Source organism: Gavialis gangeticus, unplaced genomic scaffold (assembly GCF_001723915.1).
Source record: "Gavialis gangeticus isolate Ggan-Ray unplaced genomic scaffold, GavGan_comp1, whole genome shotgun sequence".
NCBI classification, from domain to species: Eukaryota; Metazoa; Chordata; order Crocodylia; family Gavialidae; genus Gavialis; species Gavialis gangeticus.
The window spans coordinates 57,002-80,991 of NW_017728981.1; the positions used below are offsets into that span (position 1 = coordinate 57,002).

Below are 23,990 nucleotides of genomic sequence, written 5' to 3' on the forward strand. Positions count from 1 at the left end.
CTTATTCCAGACGAAACCTTTTGGCAATGCGCTTTAACTTGGCAACGGCACACTTAATTTGTTCTCACAACCCTGAACCCGCCGTCGTTTTTTCCACCTCGTACCACGTATCTGAACTGAGGCCATTGCTACAAAACATAATAATGGCTATCGTGCGTGCATTTCTATTCCGTGACTGCATATTAAACTCAAGTCTTATTTTGAACCAAAGCTTCCTTCCTTCCTTCCCTCAACTTCACCCGGTGAAGATGAACAAAAATGCAGACCCATTTTCTCAGCACCGGTGACCTCTGCCTGAGGGACGTATCTGCCACAGAACGGAAATGACAAAAAACAGAAACAAAGAAACTGTGAAACTTTCCCTTGAGCAGGAGAGCCGACTCCTCTGCCAGTCAACAGTTGGGGAAACCATTCCTTCATCTCTTTTCAGCAAGCCTGATTGTTCAGTGATACCACTGGCCTCTGTTTGTATTAAAGATCCAATATTTAAAAATATCTCTAGCTTGTAGGGAAGGTTAACTTCCAATTATTCTAGTGGCTTAATGGAAGTGCCAGCGTGAGCATTAGATGCACCAAGCTTCACATACGGACTGGTAGCCCAGCTTCAGAACAATTATGAAGTTTAGCCAAATCTTGCATAGAAGTGGTCAGAACTTATTGCACATTGGAAACCAAAAATAGATCTATTTTTGTCGTTGTAAAGATAATTTGCAATAAAGCTTTGTCTGTTTGGGGGTGGGGTCCGTTTGTTTTTGTGGGATGTACATTGGCTGACAACATCTAAAATCTAAGGAAAAAAGGAAAAATATTAAAAAAATAAAAATAAACATGGACAATGGCATAAGCCAGAAGCCATTCTATTTAATTTTTGTAATTCTTTGTATTTACAAAAAGGCATGCTGATAAAATAAAGTGATATATTACAGTATTTATAATATTCTCTTAAAAAGTTCAACCACACTTTTCAGCTATTTTTGTGCTGTTTACAATGTAGCCTGTACATATGTATGTAGTTTTCATCTTTATTATACATCATATCCTAGGAGTAACTGGAGTAGGATCTAACAGGAGAGAAATGGTTCTTCGCTGTTATCAGGTACAGTAGAGCTCCTCCACTGACATCGGCATGGCTAGACTGCATTTAGAAAGTCCAACTTGACACAGATGTCTCTCCAATGGCTTGGGGTTTTTTATGTGACACTTCTCTGGGTTGTGAGATTAGACAAACTGAACTTCCTGCCATTTACCTGTTCTGCTGTCTCAGCTTTTCCACTTCCATGGATCCCGTTTATTTGGTCCACATTCAAACATCCTACTTCCTTCATTATACCCTACCAATTCAATGCCCGCTACCATCACCACTCCCTCCTCCTCTGCCCAGCGGCACTGTAACCGAGATGACTGTCTTCCCTATTTAAGCTGCAGATGAAACTGTCCTTTCTGGTGCATCGTTACCTTACCCCCTTGGTAAGATCTATTCCACGTGCTTGCCCCGAAGAAATATCACCCACGTGATACTTGACAGCTGGTTTACTGACCGAGGAGGACACATTGAAACAGGGGACGTTTGAGGGTCTTGGATCATTAAGAAACACCAAGTTTTGAGCTTTCCCTGTGACATTCCCACACAGACTTACCCCTGCAGAGTTCAGACTAGTCAAGAGGTAGCTCTAATCCCTACCCAACCCGCAGGACCTTGAGATTACTACTGTACGACAACGTATGAAATGGAAGAAGGCGAAGGCACAGGATGTCTGACACCTGACTCCCAGCACTGCGCCCCATGTCACGTTGCTAGTTGACTGTCAACTGTAACGTGTTGCATTGTGTTAAAAACCTTGTGGCCACGGAAGCAAGGAAAACCGTCAAAAGTGCAAGCTGCAAAAAGCAGTAATCGATGGAAGAACAAAAGAAGAGTTTCAGCAACCTGCCTGCACCTCAGCCCACCTGCCCGCAGGATGCGAGAACGCCAACATCACGAACCACAGCTCTGCTGTGCGAGCTGTGCTCCCCATCCCTTCGTACGATTGCTTTATAGAAGTTCCTAAATTGCACCTTCAGTCAATGTGCTATTTCCTATAGCACATTAACTTCTATGCAAAACAGTGCCAATGCTGCTGTAGGGAGGCTGAATAATAATAACCAAGAAGAAGAAGAATGCTAAATATTGCAGGGTACAAATGAACTTATCAATTGGTTGGTACTTTTAAGCCCTAGATTTGGTTTTACAGTGACATAGTAATACAAGCCATTCTTGAATTTCCTATCATCTCCCCTCAGATGGGATCCAGAGCAGCATTTAGGTTTTTTTGTTCTGTGTGTTGATTTTTTTTAAATGTGCAGAAGATGGCTGTATGGAAAAGACAGGTTGTTAAACATACACGCACACAATTGCTTCATCTGCTTACAGTATTTCACTTTTCCCTATTGGCGGGTGTATGAAAGAGATCGTTAAGAATTGGTACATACCAGTGAAGGGCATGATTCTATTTAAGGTTAATCTCCAAATACAGTGTGTGGTGGTCAGTGGAGTGCCTTGAACTTATGGCTTAACGCACTGCTGTGGACAGAGTACTGAGTTTCTTGTGGATTAATGATTCTTCATGCATGATTCCTGGTCACAGCATGCCATCATGCAAATCATTTCTATGCATTGAACGAGCACAATTTTTTTGGAATCAGCCTGAGCAGTCTCCAGGCTGAAGATACCCGATTTCCCCAACTCCCAAACCAAGTGAAGCCCATGTAGAAAGTAGAATGCAGATAATAAATACCAAATAAACTATGACAACTGAATGCATGGGCTAAATGGGTGCCGTTTTGTTTCTTTTTGTTTGTTTGTTTTGCTTTTTTCATTTTTTGCTGCTTAACTAAATGCAGGAATGCAAATCTAGTTTTGCATGAACAAACCCTTTAACATTGTGACTTCTGGGTTTTCCTTTGATAATCAACAAAATGAGAAAATAAAATCCATTTTTGGCTGCTTTGGAAAATATATGACTCCTAGCAGCAGGTTTTCTTTTTTTGTGTGTGTGTGTTTTTGTTTTCTGTTTATTAATTTTGCTTGTTTGTCCTAAGTTGCACTGACTGATGTGGAACATGCAGTATCCACCTGCCCAAACAATAGAAAATCCATTTTTTTCTCTTTTTGTTTTTAAACATTTGTTTATAAGGGTCCTTTAAACAGGTGGTAGGTCACTGCTTTAGATGCAACGTTGTCACACAGTAAGCAGACTATGTTTGGTATAAGATCTTCAGGTAAGTGTCTCCACGGCTGTTCTGTATCGATATATGTTGTGAAGTTTGTAAACAATCTTTTCACTTGCAATTTTTTTTTTTATTTGTACAATTTTATTATTTTTGTTCATTTCAACACTTGGATTCCCTGACGTCTCTTTGCCTTTTCGCTCGTTCTCGTCTTCCTTCCTCTGCCCTCTGCTGCTTCTCCTTTTCAGGCTTAGTGACACTGTCATAGGATGGGAGGGAGGCCGTAGAGGGGGTGCCTTCTTTTTTCTCCCGATTCGCTCCTCCATTTTCCAGCTTTGTGGAGGCAGGCTTTCTGCTAATAAAGCCCCGTCGGGCTAGACGAACCCTGTAAGCCCTCTGAATAACCACTGCTGAGACGTCTTCCTGTTTACGCCGGAGCGTGGTTGTGATGGGCTCGTAAGACACTTTGGATGGGTTGGATGCCACAAACCTTTCCTCCATCTGCTGCCTCAAGATGTCCAGCTCCCCGCTGTCCCCCAGCACACGCTTGGTGAAGGCAAACAAGATGTCTAGGCAGTGGATCCTGTCCCCGCTTACCATAGGCAAGTCCATGGCAATGAGTTCAATGGTGTTGGGTTTTGGGACACGGAGAGGGTGCTCCAAAGCATCTGCAAAGTCTGCCAGCTTGCAGTACTCTATGAACTGTGTGGCATCGGGGTCAAACTTCTCCCAGATCTCATAGAAGGTTTCAAAGTCATCCTCACTCAGCGGGTCAGCGCTTTCCTCCGTAGCTACACTGAAATTCTCCAGGATGATTGCAATATACATGTTCACCACAATCAGGAAGGAGATGATGATGTAGCTGACAAAGAAAAATATCCCCACCGAAGGGTTTCCACAGTCCCCCTTGAAGCCACTCCCAGGATGCTCCTTATACAGGTCGCAGTCCGGCGGCCGGTTCAGAATGGGCAGCAGCAGGCCATCCCACCCAGCCGAAGTGGTTATCTGGAACAAGCAGATCATGCTGTTGCCAAAGGTCTCAAAGTTGAACATGTCGTCTATGCCGGCCTCATGCTTGACGTAGGCAAAGTTTGACATGCCGAAGATGGAGAAGATGAACATGACCAGGAACAGCAGGAGACCAATGTTAAACAAGGCAGGCAAGGACATCATTAAGGCAAAAAGCAAGGTGCGGATCCCCTTGGCCCCTTTGATCAGACGCAGGATGCGGCCAATGCGGGCCAGGCGGATGACTCGGAAGAGGGTGGGCGATACAAAGTACTTCTCAATGATTTCAGCCAGGAACATTCCTGAAGAAGGGAAGGTAGACGTGTTACAATGGAGCCAAGTGGAAACCCCAACATATAAGAGCCAGGGTGGGAAATACAGAAAGGGCCAATACAGAAATGCTGGCTCAGATTTCCAAATGAGGCCTCTATTTCCAGGTGCCCACCTTGACACAGGGAGTGGTGGCATTTGCCAGCCCTTCTTGATATTTCAAAGCAGTGTGGGATGGGACTTTTTTGGCAGGCATGTCACACATTAGCCCTGCATCCTCCCTGAGTGCAGTTCTTATCCCCTTCCCCTACTCAGTCTGCTGCTCTGCTTTGTTCCCTACCTTATGCTCCCTGCCTGATCCGCTGCTCTGCTTTCTGCTTCCTACCCAGCTGCTGCTGTGCTGCCTGTCCAGTAGTACTTTCCAAAATTCATTTTGTAAGACTGATCCGGCCTGGGTTTGGCTGCAGGACAATCTTTAAGCTCTGCCCCAGGTAGGCCAAAACCTGGGCTCAGCTGGGCCTAGTCAGTCTTGAAAAACCTTGTGTAATTTATACACTTGCCTTAAAAGAAAAGCAGTGGATGGAAAGGGGCTCCTGAGCTCCACTTAGCATTTCCAGATTTAATTCCAAACCAAACCGATGCTACGCATCCCATGCCAACTGAGACTGCCTGCATCTACAAAGACCATCTGAGCAGTTAGTAAGCATTAATGGAATTAGGTCTCCAGGTATCCTGGTGATATCCACCATGCTGCTGTTTTACAGACAGAAAACCAAATCACAAAGAAGCGACTTACCCACTATCACACAGTGAGAGAAAAGGAAAGGCAGGCGTCTAGACTCCCAGTCTTTGGCTTTAGTTACCAAACCATGCTCTCCTCACAGAGTCAGCAATAGAACTCAGGAGTTCTGGTGTCTGGTCCTCCCCTTTAACTGGGAGGCCGCTGTCCATCTCCTGCTATCCTGTAACCATCGATTTCTAGCAAGGACAGCCTTATCCCACACACCCCAAGAAACGTCACAACACAAAAGCCTCTGCCAGTTCCTCCACTTACCCACGATGGACAGAATCACGACCACGAAGTCAAAAATATTCCACCCGACAGTGAAATAATAGTGCCGCAAGGCAAACATCTTCAGCACGCACTCACAGGTGAAGAAGATGACAAACACCAGGTTGATCCAAGAGAGGATGTCTTCCATCTGCTTACTCTGAGTGTCTGTCTCCACCATCATGGTCACCATGTTGAGACAAATGAGGATCATGATGACTATGTCAAACGCTTGTTGTGTGACGAAGTCGAAGACAGCTCCTTGGACGCGGTTCTGCATTTTGGGAGAGAAGGCATGGAGGGAAGTAGGAAAACAAACAGAAAGTTCAGGGAGGAGCCTGCTACCTGAAAAAAAACAAAAATGGATGGGATGTTTCTGGTCCTTCTCAAGCCCAGAGTCCCAGGGAGGCTTTCAAGGCAGTCTCTACAAAACATTTCCATTTGTCAGCAGCCCAGATGATTTTGGGCTTCTGAAGGTGACCAACATACCCCAAAGCATAACATTTGTTACCAGCATTGCAAAATCCCATCCCCAATGTATCCATGCCTTTTGCTGAGAGTCTGAGGCAGGGCAGCACTAGTCCCCAATTAGACAGGACTGATGCTGACTGCAGGGCAGTGCTGACCTCCTCTGGGAACTTGTGCTGGGAGAAGCGCAGCCACGGCAATTTCCTTTTCTTCTCAATGAGCTCTGCAGCCTGTTCTGCACTCCATGCTGGCAGCAAGGCACCACTGGTGCCCGGGACCTGAACTAGCTCATGCAATGCTAGCTTGGCGCTGTGTCTGCCATTACAGCTTCTGAATGACCTGGCCACACTAGAAGTCTGTAGCAGATCAGGAACCTGCATGGACTGGCTGGCATCATACCACCTATGTCTCCAGTGCCAATCTTCTTCTGGAATAGCTCCACCCTGCTGCCCAATGCCCAGAAGCTGCACCACTGGTGGCTACCTCACGTATGAAGCAGCAGCCCCCACCCCACTCAGACAGATTCCCTATCTGTTCTGTAGCTCTTACCCTGGATTAAGAGAAAGGGCCATTTTCTCGAGTGTTGTAAATTAGCCAGAAACTGATTTACATCAAATGCTAATGTGGCTCCAAGACCTTTCCTTTGTATCTGCTCTGTAGAAGTGAACTAACCACACAGGATAAAAATGGCAGCTGTACTTTATTCTTCCTCCGATTCCATCTGCACCTTTTTGTCAAGGGATGGACGTTTGCAATGTAATGCCAGAAGCACAACAGCGCGGTCTAGAACCAGTCCTTACATGTGCTGTTGGGGGCTAAACACTTTCAAAACCCACGTTGGAGGACTGTTCCTACAAACTGCTTTAAGGCCCACACTCACCAGAGGGCGGGGAATGGGTTTCTGAGGTTTCTTGGAGCCCAGCTTTTTCATGGCGTTGTAGTATTTCTTCTGTTCTTCTGTCATGAAGATATCCTGACCTCCAAAGTAAAAGGGAGAAAAGAAGAAAGGAACCTGGTTATAATCAGTTCATTCATGTTGAGGGAGAGGGATCACAGTCCTGGCTGTGCCCTCACGACATGCAACAAATGGGAAGCTGCTGGTACCTTGCACCAACACATAATAGTTACTGAACTGCCACTAGAGCCAAGTGTTGCATTGGTCTGAACTGCACAGTTTCCCTAGCCCCTTTTCCTTCTCACATATGATTCTATTGAGAAATCACAAAATTTGCTCCTTTATTATCCCTTGAGTTGCAGATCATCTATGAACACTAAGACAAAGACCATTTACCCTGATGTGAGGAACCTCCCTGCTTCAGGATGTATGTGAAAGGGCCAGGGTAGGGAGGAAAATTCAGACAGAGCGGCAAGAGATTCTGTCATATCCTACTTTTACCTGCTTAAGGAACTTCAACCTTTCATGCTCTAACCAAGACCAGAAAACAGAGAAGTCCCTGAAAATCAAGGCTGTGGGATCCTACAGCTTTCCTGAACCTCACAATTTGAGAGAAGAGTCAGGCTGGCCCTTGTTTTTCTGAACAGACTTGTCCAGGCCCTTCTTCTAAACAGGCACTGGAGGCTAGCTAGAGAAGGCAGTGTGTAGGCCATTTGGGAATCCAAGTCCAAAGAGATGAGGCTCAGTGCAGGAAACTCCCCATTTGACAGCAGGGTGCCTCATGCCTCAAGCTCCACAAACCTACCAACAGTCAGCTTGGGCCTGTCTATCTAATCAATAATGAAGGTGACCTATCTTTTTCTTTTGTTGATTGAAGTTGTCAATGATGACACCAATGAACAAATTCAGGGTGAAGAAGGAGCCGAAGATGATGAAGATTACAAAGTAGATGTACATGTAGATGTTGTCCTCGTACTTTGGTTGCTCTTCTGGCTGAATGGGGGATGGGGTGGGGGAAGAGAAGAGAAAGGCATTTCAAAAAAGCTATGAAGTACATTTAACGTGATTTGTTAATCACAGAGGAAAATGTAAAAATCAAGGCAAGAATGAATGCTGGCACAGTAAAAATCAAGGTAAAAGATACTGGCTGATCAAGAAGTGGAAACAAACGCTGTTTGAATCTTTTCCTTATTCCTGCTGCTGTTTGACTTGCATTTCACTCGTGTGAAGTCAGAGCACCCCGTCCCATCTGGATGAAAAAAACCACACGTCTTCTCCCTGCTCCCTTTGCATTCCTTTTCCACTACCAGGCTACCCCAGCTGAGCTCTCCCTTGGTGACCCTCATCCCTTTTGGTTCTGTACAATACCCTTAAATAGTCAGCAACACAGAAACAGCAGGGAATGAAACATCTTGATCTCCTATTGAGATCATTACGAATAATGAAATGGACTTCAGTTCTAGGCGTTAAGAAACAAAATTAAACAAGTGGGATTCTCAGGAAGGGCTTTTTACAGACTTATACTTTACCTTTCTGGAATCTACTGCTGCATACATGATGTCCATCCAACCCTTGAATGTAGCCTAGCAAAGAAAGCACATACTCCTTTAGACGGAAGTCATTTGAAATGAAACTGGAAGGATCTGATCTGTGGTGCATAGTTGCCCGAGCAGAGGACTCATTTACTCTCTTGCTCTCCTTTTGTAACATAGTACTTAATTTCACTTTTTTTTTTAGGAGCTGTAATTTTATACATAAGTTATTTAAAACTGCCTGCTTCACTTAAGCTAAGCACAAAGCTTTATCTTCACTAATCATTTATAAGAAAATTTCTGTTTGGCTTTTGTACTGTTGCCTGATAAAAAAATAGAACTTGGTGTCTCTTTGTATATGTGAGGGATGAGAACCCCCCCACCCAGAGAGAAGTCAGTGTAAAACAACTAAACTATTTATAAGACAATATAGGACTCAAATACTTGACCCAAAGCCCAGTGAAGCCAATGCAGGTGTTGAACTAGGGCCTGATGAGAAGGAAGAACCCACAGATGGAGACAAACTGAAGAGCTAGCATCTAACAGCAAACACAGAGGTGAAGACGACAAAACTCACAACTTGTAGAAGTGCCAGGTATCCTGCCCCAACATTGTCAAAGTTAATTTTCACATTCTTCCATCGGATCTCAGTGGAGTTGGGTGGCATCAGTGCTTCACAGTCAGTCTTGTTGTTCACAAACTCTATTTCGAAGCGCTCCTCGGAGGTTTCGTTAAAGCAGTAATGGTATTTCCCGGCAAACAGGTTAACCCCCATAATGCTGAAAATCAGCCAGAAGATAAGGCAGACCAACAACACATTCATAATGGAAGGGATAGCGCCAACCAGGGCGTTGACAACCACCTGCGTTGGAAGGGGTGGGAAAAAGTTTTAGTACAAAACAGAAACTAGCAGGCAGCAGGCATCAATACAGCTGTTTTTTGGGGGGGAATAGGAGGTCAGGCCACTGACAGACCTGTGGCTTTTACACCAGGCAAGAGTTTGCAGGGAACTTATTTCAAGTGTTGCAAAGTTCTGCTCAGAAGCCACCTGCTGAGGTCCTGTTCATTCAAGAAACAGGGCAAACTCCTGCTGAGTTTGCTGGCTTTGCTTCTGTTTTCCTGTTGGTTTTTTTGGCAGAAGCATTTTTAAGTAATTTTGGTTGCCAAAGGGGAAAAACCAATGTTTGTGAGTGAGGCTGGGCTCAAACTCTCTGGGCTCCTAACTAGCTACAATTTACTCAGAGCCAGGTCTGTTCATGCTTTCGGAGGGATGTCTCAGCCAGTGCCTTTGTGGCCATTCCCCACTTTAAAACAAGGCTGTGATCACTTTGCAGCCCACCTCCTGCTCCCACCGAGGCCGACAATGAATTCTGAGCCACTGACTTCAATGGGAGCAGGATCAGGCCCAAATATCACTCTCTCGAGACTAAGCAGTGAGTCCATGTGAACACCAAGATTGTCGTCGTGATTAAGCAAGGCCAATCATGTCGTCTCAGGCAAAGAGCTGAGCATGCAGGTTTGCAGGCTCAAGAAGAAAGAAAAGCCATATTCCCTCCTCCGAACTGTAGCAAATAAGGCAGGAAGTGGCGTGCTTTGCAGTCACAGCGCATGTCTTTCACCGTTTTCTAATTCGAATCTTTCAGGATTTGAGCAGCGTTTCCCCAAGCTCCCTTCTGACCCAGGCCCAGGAACATTACACGCGCACCTGCCCTTAATGCAGCTAGCCTGGTAGGTAGCCAGTCTTTTGTGATTTCCTGCATTAGTTCCCTCTAATAAATGAAAGATGCAAGTCATCCTGTCCCTTCAGCCTAGGGACACAGGCCATGGGCCAGGCCTGGCTGAAATCACTTGCACCCTTGGCTCAGTGAGACAGACAGTGCCCTAGAAAGGAGAGGCTTGGGGTTCTGGCTACCGGTCCTGCCTGCAGTGGGGCAGCAGTTCTCCCATTAGCATCTATCCATTTTACCCATGACCATTAAGCGCAATGTGCAGAAACATCCAGGGGCAGAGGCCAGGACCGAAGGCCCTTTCCCTTCCAGGGCACTGCCCATTGGACTGAGTCTCTTGTTTGCTCTCCTTCTGGCCGCATATATCTTCCCTTCCTGGTTGTTGAGTGACCCTCCTCAATGGGGAGGAAGAAGGGAGGGGAAGGGTGCTTTGGGCAATGCCTGGCCCATGGCCTGCATTTCAGAGCTCTGTGCTGGGAAGTGGGAGATGCAGGTCAAACGCCTTGTGGTTGAGGGAGACCTAGAACCAGAGTGGGTCTCCCGCTCCCATGGCAAGTTCCCTAACCCCTGGCTATTAGGATAGAAGGCGGGAGAAGCCTCCTCCGGCATCTTCTGTGATTCACATGGGGTTAACATGCCTCCCTAGACGGAAAAGAATCTAACACCCATATGAAATGGTCTGAAATGCCATGTGAGCAGCACACTCTCGGTGGTAAGTGCTATTTACCTAGCTAATGGCAGCGCTGGATTCAGGCCTGAGCGTCAAGTAGTCTGCTCTGCAAGGTTTGATTCAAACTGCACAGCAGTTTTGCACTGCCTTATAATGGCCCATGGTCATTATAAGCCATTATAATGGCCTTATACCCTCTGCATGTAGGCTCGATGCAACCTCCTCTCCCATTCTATTTGTCACACTGTCCCACTTTGCTGCAAAGGGTGCACGTAACAGTGATCATCACCCACCTTACTTTGAGACTATTCAGATGCTGGCAAACCCCAGGCTAACACAGCTAACTACCTCTCTCCAAACCCCAACTAGTCACAGAAACAGGAAAAAGTTTTGCTTCCTGTAACCATTTACCAAAATAAATGTATTCAGCTTACACTGTTTAAATTGTTCATTAAAACCATAGCCAACTTTCAAAAGATCTGAGAGAGGGAACATGGCTTTTGTGTGCAGACTGTGCATTGGCAATTGACAAAAATGCATGCATGTTTCATAGCATTACTGTCATACTCCCTGAATAAATTTAAGAGCACAGCAAGCTCTTTAAAATGCAGATTACTATGGAGGAGAGAAAAGCAAAGAACTACATTTAATGTTTCCTTTGCAAAGGCATTTCGAATCTCTGGCCGTTGGGTAAGACTGACTGTTTTGGAGCTACAGGGCATCAACACGCTTCTCAAAGTCAGAACAAAACAAAACAAAAGCTTTTGGAAAGTTACCAAGTTGCACAGTTCCAGTTAAATGCTTTGCATCAATTCTGCTGAACTGAAGTTTTAACTGTGTGGATTTCTTGATTCCACCATTTCAAATCCAAACAAAACACTGTCAAACATGAGGTTATGTGTTTTTAAGTGGTGTTTATTATTGAGGAAGTTTCTGCTATCACTTGTCCTTTATGATCATACTGTGCTCCTTGACTGTGCGCTGTCATGCCTTAGACCACAGCGTAGAATTACTTTTAACCAACAAAAGCATGTGTGCCCCCATGGCAACAAGCACATTCATTTTGTGTTGATCTTGTACAACAGGTGAATCAGTTCCGCCAAACTTATCCTGAGCCACGGGCCCCTGCTCAGCATATGGCCCCATACGAGGCCATTGTAGGAAGAGCACGTACAGAGCATCTTACTGGCCTATGCGCCAGTGGAACTGCTGGGGTGCAGTGCCGGGTACCCCGTGTGTGTGGGACAGAGTCCTCCCGCACAGGGCCTGATCTCTCTCTCTCTCCTCGTGCCACTGAAACAAATGCCACTTGCTGTGATCGGGCTTTACCCTGGGTAGGCCAGAGTTTAGTGTCTGACTAAGGATCCTACAAGCTCAAAAGACACTACACAGCAGATTGGCTCAGCAAAGACGACATGGCCCATACAGGAAGACTGCAGAGATGAATCAAAGTGCATTTTGGTTTGGTTTTGTTTGGGGTTTTTTAAAGACTTAATAATATAATCTTAATTCTTAGCCAGAATCTGTGCACAGAATCTAAAATTAAGTTCTACCCTATTAAAATTACTAAATCTTTAGAGACACCTATGGAAAAATCCTGATACTATTGAAATCAAGGGCAATTTTGTCAGGATTTTAGTTTGGAAAGACTAGTTGCTTTCTGGAATAATAAAGGCAAAAGAATGACTTGTGTGAGTTTAAAGGCTCAGATAAAGCACACACATGCTCAATATCCCTAATCTGTTTTGGCAGATGAAAACACATTACCAGTAGCAGATAGGCTGGATAAAGATATTAATACTCTCTACTGTATAATGCCTGTAAGTATAAAGTCTGAAAGTACTTTACAAATACTGATTTAACTTCTCATGACCTAGTGAATTAAGTATCATTGTCCCCTTTCACAGCATGCAGAGAGGTTTGGCGAGTTGCCTGGGGTCATTCTCAAATCAGAGGCAAAATGCAGAAAACAACAGAGGAGTCACATCTCCCCTGTATCTTGCCCTGATCACAAAACATTACTGGCTCATTGTAAACTTAAGGTAAAATTGGTTCCTGTCAAAACGCAAGGAAAAAGCTTGTATATCCCTTAGACCATCAATTTAGAAAATGCATGGTATGTAAGTAACCATGGGATAAATTTAACTATTAAGTTTGCTGTATGAGAAAATTACCAACTGCAAGGAACTCATTTATAATGTATTTGGCATTAAGAGGCAGGACTCCACAGAATGCTATTCCAGCTATTTGAATAAGCTTAGGAGATAGATTTATAATTGCACTACAACAAAGCTAACATTGGCAATGAAGACCAGATGAACACGTCTGGCACTTAAGGGTGATGTGCTGTGACTGTGCCATTAAAGAAATTTGCAGAAAGTCATTTTTATGAAATAAATCTCATTGGGATCATACCTCCACATTTATGATCTCGATTGGCTTTCTGACACAGCTACGTGTGTCCATGTTTTGTAGCTGACCTGAGATTAGTGTATGTAGCCAGTAGTGCCTGTACCATTGCTATATTCAGGGCAGACTATTGCTTCCAATGTATTATTCTTATTTATACTCTGTAGTTTCTGTCACACCCTAGAGCTCTATTTGAGAACTCCTTTAACAAGTCAGGGCACACCCTGGGCCTTAATCTTCTCTAAGTTACACTTGTACAAAGCCAGAGTAAGTTAGAATGAGTCCAGTGGGGTGACTTCAGATGTATCCTGGAGTAAACTTAGACTATCTTCCTCCCATCTGTTTTACGGCATTTCTTATATATTGTTTTTAAAATGCAATTGCACATTTTCTTGATTTGTATTGTAATGGCTTTAAATTATTATTAGCAACGGTGAAAATCCATTGGTTCAGCGTACCATTGACCTAGAGAGATTTGAGGGTTTTGGCATGTTTTGTACAAAGTTATTTCAATACAAAAGGATCAAAAGCACCAACAAGTATCACTGGTAAAGTGTCAAAACAGTGTAATCATTTCAATGGCATCCCCAAGGCAGTGGTGCCATCTAACAATTTCAGGAAAGATCATTAAGTTCAATGCTTTGCTTGTGCTTCATTGCTAAGTTCACAGTGACAGGACAGGGGACCATAGAAGCATGGTAAAAGGGAGGGAGTGGAAAGGAAAGCTTCATTATCAGACAAGGCTTCCAGTCACCACCAGACTGGATTGAGAACAACAAGGTGCAACAAGAGGAATTAAACCAAAAAAGTTTTTTGAAACAGCTGAGCTCCCCACCCTTCCCTTCCTGCAGTTGCTAAAGGCCTGAGATACCCAAGAAGGAGAAACAGCTTCACATGGATTTGCACAGATTAGATTGTTTTTTCACGCCCTTTAAGATCTCCTTCAATCAAACCCCACCAGTTCCCACTGTGGCCAACACCTAGGGGAAAAGATATTTGTGGTGGTTCAAATTCAGCTTCTTTGCACCTGGTGATTCTCCCTAGATAAAAGTTACAGCTGAGAAGCCCCCTCGGATGCTAGAGGTAAAAGCCAGGCCAAATGAGAACAGCCACGTGTTAACATATTCTACGAATGGCATGTGGTTTGGGCCAGTAATTAATGTAATGAGGCAGCTTAATGCATCTCCCTTCTTTAAAAGGGGAGTGTGCAGCAGCGGGCAGGGTGACGGGGACATTGACAGAGGGAGGTGATCAAGTCAGCAGCTGCATCATGATTCCGTCTGGAATTTTCTTTCCACCAATTTGATCAGTTCTAGCATGCTTAAAAAAAACCGCTCCACAGGCATGCAGAAGGATCAGCTGCTAATGACATCTTACCCTCATGCCCTCAAATCGGGACAACGCTCTTAAAGGCCTCAAAGCTCTTAGTGTCCTAAGGGACTTTATGGCACCTAGTTCCGAGTAGCCCAGGGCATTAGCTATAAGGCTGACTAAAGAGACCTACACAGAAAACAGAAAAGAAAAGAAAAGGAAAAGAAAAAAAAAAAGGTTCCAGACTGTTAGAATTAATCCCCTACCACTGATTGCCCAGCCCAGACTGCTGGCCTGGGCCCCCAAAGAGAAATACCGAAGACATGACACCAGCTGCCTACTTCCCTTGACTGAAACGACCTGGAAGGAAATAATGTGGTTGAGAGAGGCATAAGAAAAAAACAAAGGGTAAAATAAGTGAGAGAGCAGAGACACAGACGGAGAAGGGGTCTGTCAGAAGGAGGAGCCCAAACGGATGACAAGAACCTTACCCTCGCCCTTTTACTGCCTGCAGGATCTCAGCAGCTCCCATTAAATTAAGCCAGACAAATTTTAAAGGTACCTATGAAAAAGAATACAGGTAAATACACACGCTGCACAAACTGCCCTGCTCAGCTCAGACAAACAGTGCCATACGTGTTGTTCCCATGAAATACTGAGCCTCCTTGGCTCTAAAGCTCCCAGGTCCAAATCGGCATGACTTTTAAACCTCACACTGTCCTGTTTACCTCCTGGTACTTCCCTTGCACCTCCCTTAAAGGGAGTAAGCTTTGCAAATGTCACTGAGCCTCCCAATCCTTCGGTGGAAGAGCCACTACAATTCTCCCCACTACACAGCTGGGGAAAACTGAGGTACAGCAAGGTGAAGCAATACCCCTAAGAGCACAGAGTGGGTTCCCAACAGATGGGGGATACAACCCAAGTCTCCAGAGTCTACTACCCTCTGCCTTAATCCCAAAGCTGTGCCTTTTGTTTCTTTAACTATTATGCCTTAGAACACAACTCAGGAGCTACTGGATCAGTGGGTGCTAAGGGCAGCTCGATCTTTTGCAGGGCTGACCCTACATTGCAAACTTGCAAGGCAAGAGGCCATCTGCCCATAAAGAGTTGTGTACACTTAAAGCATGATCCAGTGGGAATTCACAGCAAAGTAATGCCCCCCCCCACGCACACACACAAACCCTGCCCCCCAACTCACCTGGGGTGAGGATAAGGAACATCCCCTCCTGCCCCATATCAGTCCTTTTAATTGCAAACCTGTGAGTGGCATGCCAGAAAGATACAGCTAATAAGGACAAGTTTCTAATCCTTTAGAAAATATCTTTTTAATAGTAGTGAACAATGAAATGACCGAGCCCTCCTACAGTAATTTTTCCTTCTCGATCATTAGCTAGTTAATCCTTAGGAGACAATGCTGCTCCTAGCCATAATCTTTTCTCCTCCTCTTAAACACAGAGACACCAAGGCACTGCAGGGAGGAGACCAGGTCTCCTCAGAAATGGGACCAAACTCAGGACCCAGTTTCCAGTGCATCAATATTCAGGCAGGAACACTTCGATCCGGGCTGCTGATGCAGGCCTTGACTCATGTTTCTGACCTTCAGTGCAGAGAATAGAAGTCTCTACAGCTTTATAAGTGGGGGCTGTGAAAGATTTGCATCCTGTGCTGTTTGGGGACACATCCTGTGCAACAGACTTGCACACTCCCTTATCTACCACAGATTTCCAGAACAGTAACACTGCCCGGACGGCAGTTTGTGAAGAAGGTTTTGAACTGATCTGTTGGAGGAAAGGCTCTGCACTGTGTGCGAGGGCAGAGATCCACGGAGGGAGGAGGATTGCTGGCACTTGTGGAATGAAGATCCCATCTCACATTACTGATCATGCATGCAGTTACATTTCATGATTTTTCCATTTTCATGCTCGGCCATGATCTGGTGTCTCACAGGAAAAAGCAAGAGGGGACTTTAAGGATTTTGTTCTAGGTGATCCCTATACAATTGGCTATAAAAAGGAGCCGTGCGTGCAACAATCCACCTGATGTTGGTGGGATTTAAAGCCATTCAGGCCATTGGCTCTGCTACCCCACCTATCCTCTGTTATCAATAGGGGCTATTGCTCAGAATACTGGGACTCTTCACTAAATCTTCAAGAAACACCTCAGATGAGACCGTTAGCTTATGCTAGAACCAAGATGAAAAGACCTTGCTGTAAGGTCTCATTTGAAGGACAAATTCCTCTAATGATGCAGTACCCAGCTCTCCCCGTGCTGTACAAGCAGTGTCAGCACAGGACATAAGCACGAGGCAAGAGGCCCACTGAATAGTAACTTCACTTCAGAAAAACAGATCTATACATAAGCAGAAACCAGCTACCAGCTTCCAAGAGGACAGCGTCGCTTCTGCTGAGACAAACCTGGCACTGCAGATTTCCCTGAGAATCACTGATGAACGCAGGGTGCAGTAAAGTGACTTTGAGGAGGATTCTGTAACTGCCTAGGGGGAAAGAAGGAAGGAATGAAGTGAGAAATGGCATCAAGGCAGAGCAGCCCCTGCATGTGTTGCTCATACAAGAAACCTGAGCCCTGCCTCTCTAGTTTAATAAGCTACAGGCATTGGGCTGGGCTGCAAAATTCAGATCAGGATTCAGAACCAAGCTTCCAAGTACAGGCTGGGGCATTTGGACCTGGGATCAGCTAGAATGAACTCACAGTGTGGTCATTCAGCATGTCACTAAGCAAGTTCAATATGTAAGCCAGGCTTCGCTGAGCCCAGATCTCCAAGTGTCTCACCCCTAGAGAAATGCCTTGCTCCTTAGTATGGAGCTGACACGGAGAAGTCCTGGAACTTACAAAGGCTACTTCAACTTTCTCTGGCATTTTTCAGTATTATACAATCAGTTCACTGGACATTCCAGCACAATGTGGTGGGCACTGGTATGAGCCAAAGACAACCCTGTTTGACTGAAAAGCAAGCAGCCATCATTACTATTATCCAGAAAAAGGCTCTTCATAAATGCACCCAGCAATCTTTGGGGATCAGAGGAACAGAGCTATCTGGCTAAGCAAACCTGAAAAATAACATTCAAGGGTACTGTTACAATGCAAACATTTATTCCCCCTTAGTTATTATTCCTACTGGGTGCTTCAGCTAAATCGGATGCTTGTGTCATTTTAGAGATTCTAAAAGGATCTAGTCTGAGAGAGGGAAAGGGAGAGAGAGGGAGAGAGAGAGAGAGAAGCCACTTGGTCGAATCTAGTTCAGCTTTGGCTGCTTAACACGAACTTGTCATGTATCTTCTTGCAGCTCAAACTCACACTTCAGATTTTTGCAGACAGCTCTGCCACTGTCCCAAGTACTGTAACAGGCAAGACCAGAATCTTCAGTAAGCCATTGTGTACTCAGAAAACCTAATTCCTCAGAGATAGCAATTGCATTATTGTGCTCCATTATACATAGAAGCCATTGCCTTACTGGGAAGTCCAATATCTTGACTCTGGAACGGGGAAAAAGTAAACAAACTTCTAGTAGATGTGCCAACTGCAAAGTACTGAACTTTCTTCCTAGCCCAAACTAATTCAGTTCATACCAAGAAGCGTGAGGCATGAGAATAGCTTTTATAGGTTGTTTTTATTTTAAAACTAAATTGCACATACTTTATTTAATCTCACTTAGACTGCTTTGAAGGAAATGGCTGAGAATGCAGAGGGTCTGGTCATGGAGTATTCAGTTTAGACTGCTGCTTCAGTATAACAATAATGAAAGAATGCTATAGGCTTTTTGGGCAAGAAGAGTCAGTCTAGGATCTGTGTTTAGAGAAGGGATATCAAGGAGAGCAGAAAACAGAGAATAGGCTGTTATTATATTCAGCTTTAATAATAAATTTGATGCCACTCCTAACCTCACACTAGCAATACCCCAAATGGCAGGGAGAATCTTCAGTCAACCCAGAGGTCTTTCTAGACTGTACGGTGTTGTCACCATACCGCATCTCAGCACAGGTAAATCCTGTTCAGAATTTCCCTCCCCCAGCAGGAGGCAGAGAAAAAGTCTCTCTTATTATTCTATCAGTCTCATTAGCTGGTGTCACAGGACCTTTGAGGCCTTCTCTAGCCCACAAACTCATAATGGAAAGTTTGAAAAGCATATCAATTTTTCAGAAGCCCTTCAGAAACCTTAAGTCACATTTTCTAAAGTGATTTCAGCTCTTAAAAACAAGTCGTATTGATTTTCTTTGAGCCACTTACGTACTTTGCAATGTTAGTCAGCCGGGTCAAACTGCCTTTGCTGTTTTTAAAAAACAGGTTTAGTTTTCTCGCTAACATTTTTCTCCTGCCATCCATCAATCTATTTGTCTCATTTGCACTCTCAGGCAGGTCTGAATGCTGGTTCATCCAGGCTGGAGGGCCACTCCTTCACTCATCTCACACCCTTCCTTCTACTAAGCTGCTGTCTGCATGTGCAGACATGGCTCAAACCTTTTGTCTGGGAACCGGAGCACCTCTTTTACAAGAACTGAAGTCAGACTTTGTTTTGCCTGATCAGTCTTTGTCTTTACTTAAACTGGAAGCACTTGGAGTTCTACAAACCTTTCAACAGATCCACTGGCCTGGGCACCCATCTTTCAGAACATGCAGCACTACGGGGATGTTGCCAAGCGGTGGCACTGAAAGACTCCACCTGCCCCACGCTCTCCCATGTCTAACCTCTCATACAAACTACATTGAAACAAATGACATTATTCTGGCTGGTGTGGAGCTAGGAAAAAACTACATTCATTCATAGCAAAGGGGTTTCTGGGTTTGGTTTTGTTGGGGTTTTTTTTTTAAACATTTTCCTCAATCTTTTCTACAGCTTCACCATATAGGTTCTTCAGAAATGCTCAGCAAGAGCCAGAGGATGGAAACTCTTCCATTGCACATGAAGAGCTCGGGGCCAGAATTCTGCAGGTGCGCAGGACATTCCCCAGCACCTCCAGCTGGCTGGACAGTCCTATCCTTTCTCTGGTTATGGAGAATTATAAACATGCAACTGATTCAAGTTAATCATAAAACAGAGCATCTAATTAACATGAGCACAATGTTACCCTTAACCCTACATACTTCCAAGTGATATGTTTCCCCACTAAAATTAAGAAGAATGGAATACATACAGCCACAATGAGGAAATCCAGCCAGCACCAGGCATTGGTAAAAAACTTGACGAATCCATAGGCACACCATTTCAGCAACATTTCCAGGATAAAAATGTAGGTGAAGACCTTGTCTGCATACTCCAGAATCGTTCGAATGGTTTTTCTTTGCTCTATGTAAATATCCTCAAATGCCTGGGAAATGATCAGGTACCCTTGTTATTACATTAGACTTTGCAATGGGATACGCAGTAAACCAGAAGCTGATTTAAACTAAGGGGAGCTGCACTAGTGGAAGTCATTTTTCTACGTGAGTGCAGCATCTTTGCCGTAAAAGCCTGCAGTGATTCAGCTACTCTGGTGCAAAAATTCCAGACTAGACACACCCACAAAGCCAGATTTTCAAAGAGCTCCACTCCATATCTAAATACAAGGGACAGCTTTTAAAGAGGCATTTCACACCATGATGCTTGCAGTGAAATTTTCAAAGCTCTGCACTCAACACTCACTTTACATGAGAAGCTCTTTGAAACTCTGTCCATTTATTTTGGTACCCGAACAGGAGATGGGCTTTTTGAAAAAAAAAAAATCTAGTCCTTGTTGCATTTTTCAAGCCCTTGCAAATATTCTAACTTTAGGGTCCAGAGGCAAGAAGAAAAATGCAGGGTTTCCATCTTACTAACATTTCTAATTTAAATGGGCTGCATATGTTTGCTTGCCACATCTGCTGATCCTCAAATACTTGGGAAAAGCTGAGATGAGGTCTTTCTCCAGGAGCAGGCAGAACCCTTTAGCCTCCAGAAGCATGGGTGCAGAGAGACTTCCTAGAAACAGCTTGCTCATAAGGCAACTAAGTCTTGGTTTCCCTACACTCCCAGAGCCCACTTACTAGGGCTCCACTGCTCAGCAGGATCATGAAGATGATGAAAGTCTCAAACCAGTTGTGTTCCACGATCAGAAAGCAGGTCTTCCTCAAGGTCCACCAGGACTTGCCCAGCCCTTCTTCAATATTCACTTGACAACACGTAAAGCGCTTGAAACAACCTAAGAACATAAAAATTAAGAACATAAGAATTGCCATTTACTGGGTCAGACTACGTCCATCTTGCCCAGTCTCCCATGTCACAGAAGCAGAGAGCAGATGTTAAAAAGGTAGAGTGAGCTGGGTCTAACCAGGGTTTTTTCCACTACTCCTCTCTCACTTGCAGCCTCCAGCATTTAAAGTCTAGGAAGTTATAATTCCTGTACTGAGTAGCCACTGCTGCCCCTTTCCTCCAAGAATGTGCCCAATGTCTTTCTCAATCTGGCTAAATGGTCAACTCCCACAACATCTGGTGGCAACGAATTCCACATTTTAAATTACTCATTGTGTGAAAAAGAACTTCCTTTTCTTAGTTTTAAAGATACTACCTGCTAGTTTCATTTTGTGACCCCTAGTTCTTGTACTGGGAGAGAGTAAAATAACAAATCCCTGGTTACTTTCTCCTCACCATTTAGCATTTTGTACTCTCGTGTTCCGCTGAAGCATCTCTTTCTAAACTGAACAGGTCTGGCCTTGTTAGTCTCTCCTCACATGGAGGCCCCTCCATACCATTAATCATCCTTACTGCCCTTCTCCAGACCTTCACTTGTTCTCCTAGATCCTTTTTGAGGTGTGGGAACCAGAACTGGGCACAGTATTCAAGATGTGGACGCAGTGTGGATTTTTAAAGGGGCATCATGATACTTTCAGCTTTGTTAACAATTCCCTTCTCAATAATCCCTAGTATTTTGTTGGCCTTTTTAACAGCTGAAGAGCAGTGAGCTGATGTTTTTAGCCAACTGTCCACAATGACTCCCGGATCTTTCTTTTGTGGTAACAGCTAACGTACAGCCCATCATAGTGTAGGTAGAGTTTGAGTTATTTTTGTACATGTGTATCGCTTTACACTTTTCTACCTTGAATTTCACCCACTATTTAGTTGCCCACTCAATCACACCAGATCCTTCTGTAGTTCTTTGCAGTCCACTTTGATCTTTACCACTTTGAATAATTTTGCGTCATCTGCAAATTTGGCCACCCTGTTACTCACCCCCTTTTCCAGATCATTTATGCATGTGTTAAATAGCACCAATCCCAATACAGATCCCTGGGGGCCCCTGCTGCTTACTTCTTCCCAACCTGAAAACTGACCATTTATACTCATTCTTTGCTTTCTTTCTTTTAGCCAATTTCTAATTCCCTAAGAATGACTCTGCTCCTCTGGAATTTAAAATTTACTACATTTCAGTTCAAATGAAGCTACCACCCACTTCCCAATTTGTAACCCTAATGACTATCACTGTAGTATCTGAGAAACAGGTCCCAACACCATTTCAAAGGCTCATCTCCACACAGGCTCACCTTCTGTGAAGCATGGGTCTGGGTCCAGATATTCCTCTGGTACCTCCACAGGGACTTCTTCCACCTCTGGCTTTATATCAATGGTGCTTCCTTCAGAGGAGCTGGTGTCATCCAGTTTCTTGAACACACAATACAACCCCACCAATCACCACAATTGATAAACTCAAGGACGGACCTTAAAAGTAGCTCTATATAGGATGCAGTTGCATAGCGATTACATTAACACTATCCCCATCCTCATGATGGTCCCAGCGAGCTTGCTGCTGCGTGTTCTGCATTCTGAACCAAATATTTAGTCATTGATTATCTTATTAAAAGCCTTAAAGATTTTAGCACAGGTAGAGAACCCAATCTATGGTAAGTAGAAGCTAAGTGTGGGCAGTTTATCTGGAAAAAAAACAACTCTTCAATTACTACAGAGTGATCAAGGGAGAGAGTGGGCATACAAAACAGTTACAGCTGAGCAAGTGACATGTAGTAAGCCTCTTTCCCCTCCATCACCCTCCCCCCTCCCCTTAAAGTATACGTTGTTCATTGTGTACAGGAATTTGGGCTATCTTAATCTAAGTGCTGGAAAGAGGGTGCAGTACTGATAAAAGCCAGCAAGCTGCCCAACACAGGGACTGCCTTCTACCGTTTCCAGCTTAAATGAAGCTCTAGACATAACAATAAATGAAGAGCCTTGCTCACAGTCAGGCAAAAATGCCTGTAGCTCAGGCACACAGGCTTATCCACTTATTGCCTTGGGTCTTATGTTTGGATTGTAAGCTTGCTGGGGCATGGATTGTGCGTCTGCACTGTCTGTATAGCACTCAGCATGCTGGGATTCCTGGTTAACGACTGAGGCTCAGAGGCATGCAGCCACGAGCCCGTCCTTCCTTCCCTTGCAGCGTTTGCTGCCCTACAGTGGTCATCTGCTCCTGTGAAACAGGCAAGTGGCTAGAACAAGGTTTAAGCATTTCATCTACCTCTTTGCTGCCATCAGGATCCGTATCGCTGCTGAAATCTTCAGTGTTGAGGTTTTCAAAATCCGACTCGCCCACAGCAATGGGCACCCTGACAGTGAGATTGGGATTGTTGATGAAGGACATGTGATCTTCATCGATGATGTATTTCTCCACACTACTCCCAATCCCACTGGTGGTGCCATTGCCATTCTTCTGATAATCAATGTCCCTGTTGATATCGGCCCCCATGTGGTTAGCAATGCAGTTCACCTTCTTGTCATACAGCTCATCCAAGGGCTTCACTTCATCTGCCTCCCGCTGTTTGAAGTGTGCCTGCATGAATTCATGCACTTTGATCTTCGTCCAGGCAATGCCCTTCTTGATGCGGATGACCGAAATCTGCAGATTGTTCATCTCCCCATCATCATCTGTTGCAGCTAAGTTGTCTGCGCTGAAGGAGCTCAACAGCAAAGCCAAGAACAGGTTGAGCACCTGGAGGGGAAGACAGCATACTTGTCTAAGCTCCAACACTGTGCTGATGCACTAGGGTAATATTTCCAAAACTGCATACAAGGATTTAGCTCCAGTGACGTTAATGGGAGCTGCAGAGCTAAACACCAGGCTGAAGGGCAGCCATGGTTTCCAGTAGATCTATGGACATACCCTGAACTTAAACACCAACCTCCCAGTGCTACAACAAGCTCCTTGGACAGGATCCCTGTGCAGCATGTGCCCCACTGGAATCAGCTGGGTTTGGGCAGGTGCAGGGAGGGGTCTAGATTAAGTTCCAAGTCAGCAGTGGGCACAAGCTGCAGCATTTCAAGGCACCAAGATCCTTGGGTTTGGTCCCCTCTCTAATTCAAAGAAAATGCATCCAAACCCAGCACTTGAGCAACTGCCCCTACACCTATGCCCTAGCATGTTCTCAGCCCTTGGCTCTCCTTTGGCCCAGAGTTTGGTGCTACAAGTCTTGCCACGGCAGG

General features: G+C 44.6%; 1 protein-coding gene across 2 annotated transcripts in view; it reads right to left on the reverse strand.

The window, feature by feature from the left end:
- Positions 1-6: 6 nt before the first annotated feature.
- The window catches only part of SCN8A (sodium voltage-gated channel alpha subunit 8), an 85,691-nt gene continuing 61,707 nt past the window's right edge, over positions 7-23,990 (reverse strand). For both annotated transcript variants that reach the window (XM_019511100.1, XM_019511107.1), the window contains exons 16-26: positions 23,029-23,499; positions 22,061-22,178; positions 20,567-20,721; positions 19,699-19,872; positions 14,615-14,737; positions 9,009-9,293; positions 8,429-8,482; positions 7,755-7,892; positions 6,885-6,989; positions 5,540-5,810; positions 7-4,517 (exon numbers count right to left, since the gene is read on the reverse strand). In XM_019511100.1, the coding sequence (XP_019366645.1) occupies positions 3,370-4,517; positions 5,540-5,810; positions 6,885-6,989; positions 7,755-7,892; positions 8,429-8,482; positions 9,009-9,293; positions 14,615-14,737; positions 19,699-19,872; positions 20,567-20,721; positions 22,061-22,178; positions 23,029-23,499 (3,042 nt within the window). In that variant the 3' untranslated portion in view covers positions 7-3,369. The remainder of the gene's footprint in view (positions 4,518-5,539; positions 5,811-6,884; positions 6,990-7,754; positions 7,893-8,428; positions 8,483-9,008; positions 9,294-14,614; positions 14,738-19,698; positions 19,873-20,566; positions 20,722-22,060; positions 22,179-23,028; positions 23,500-23,990) is intronic.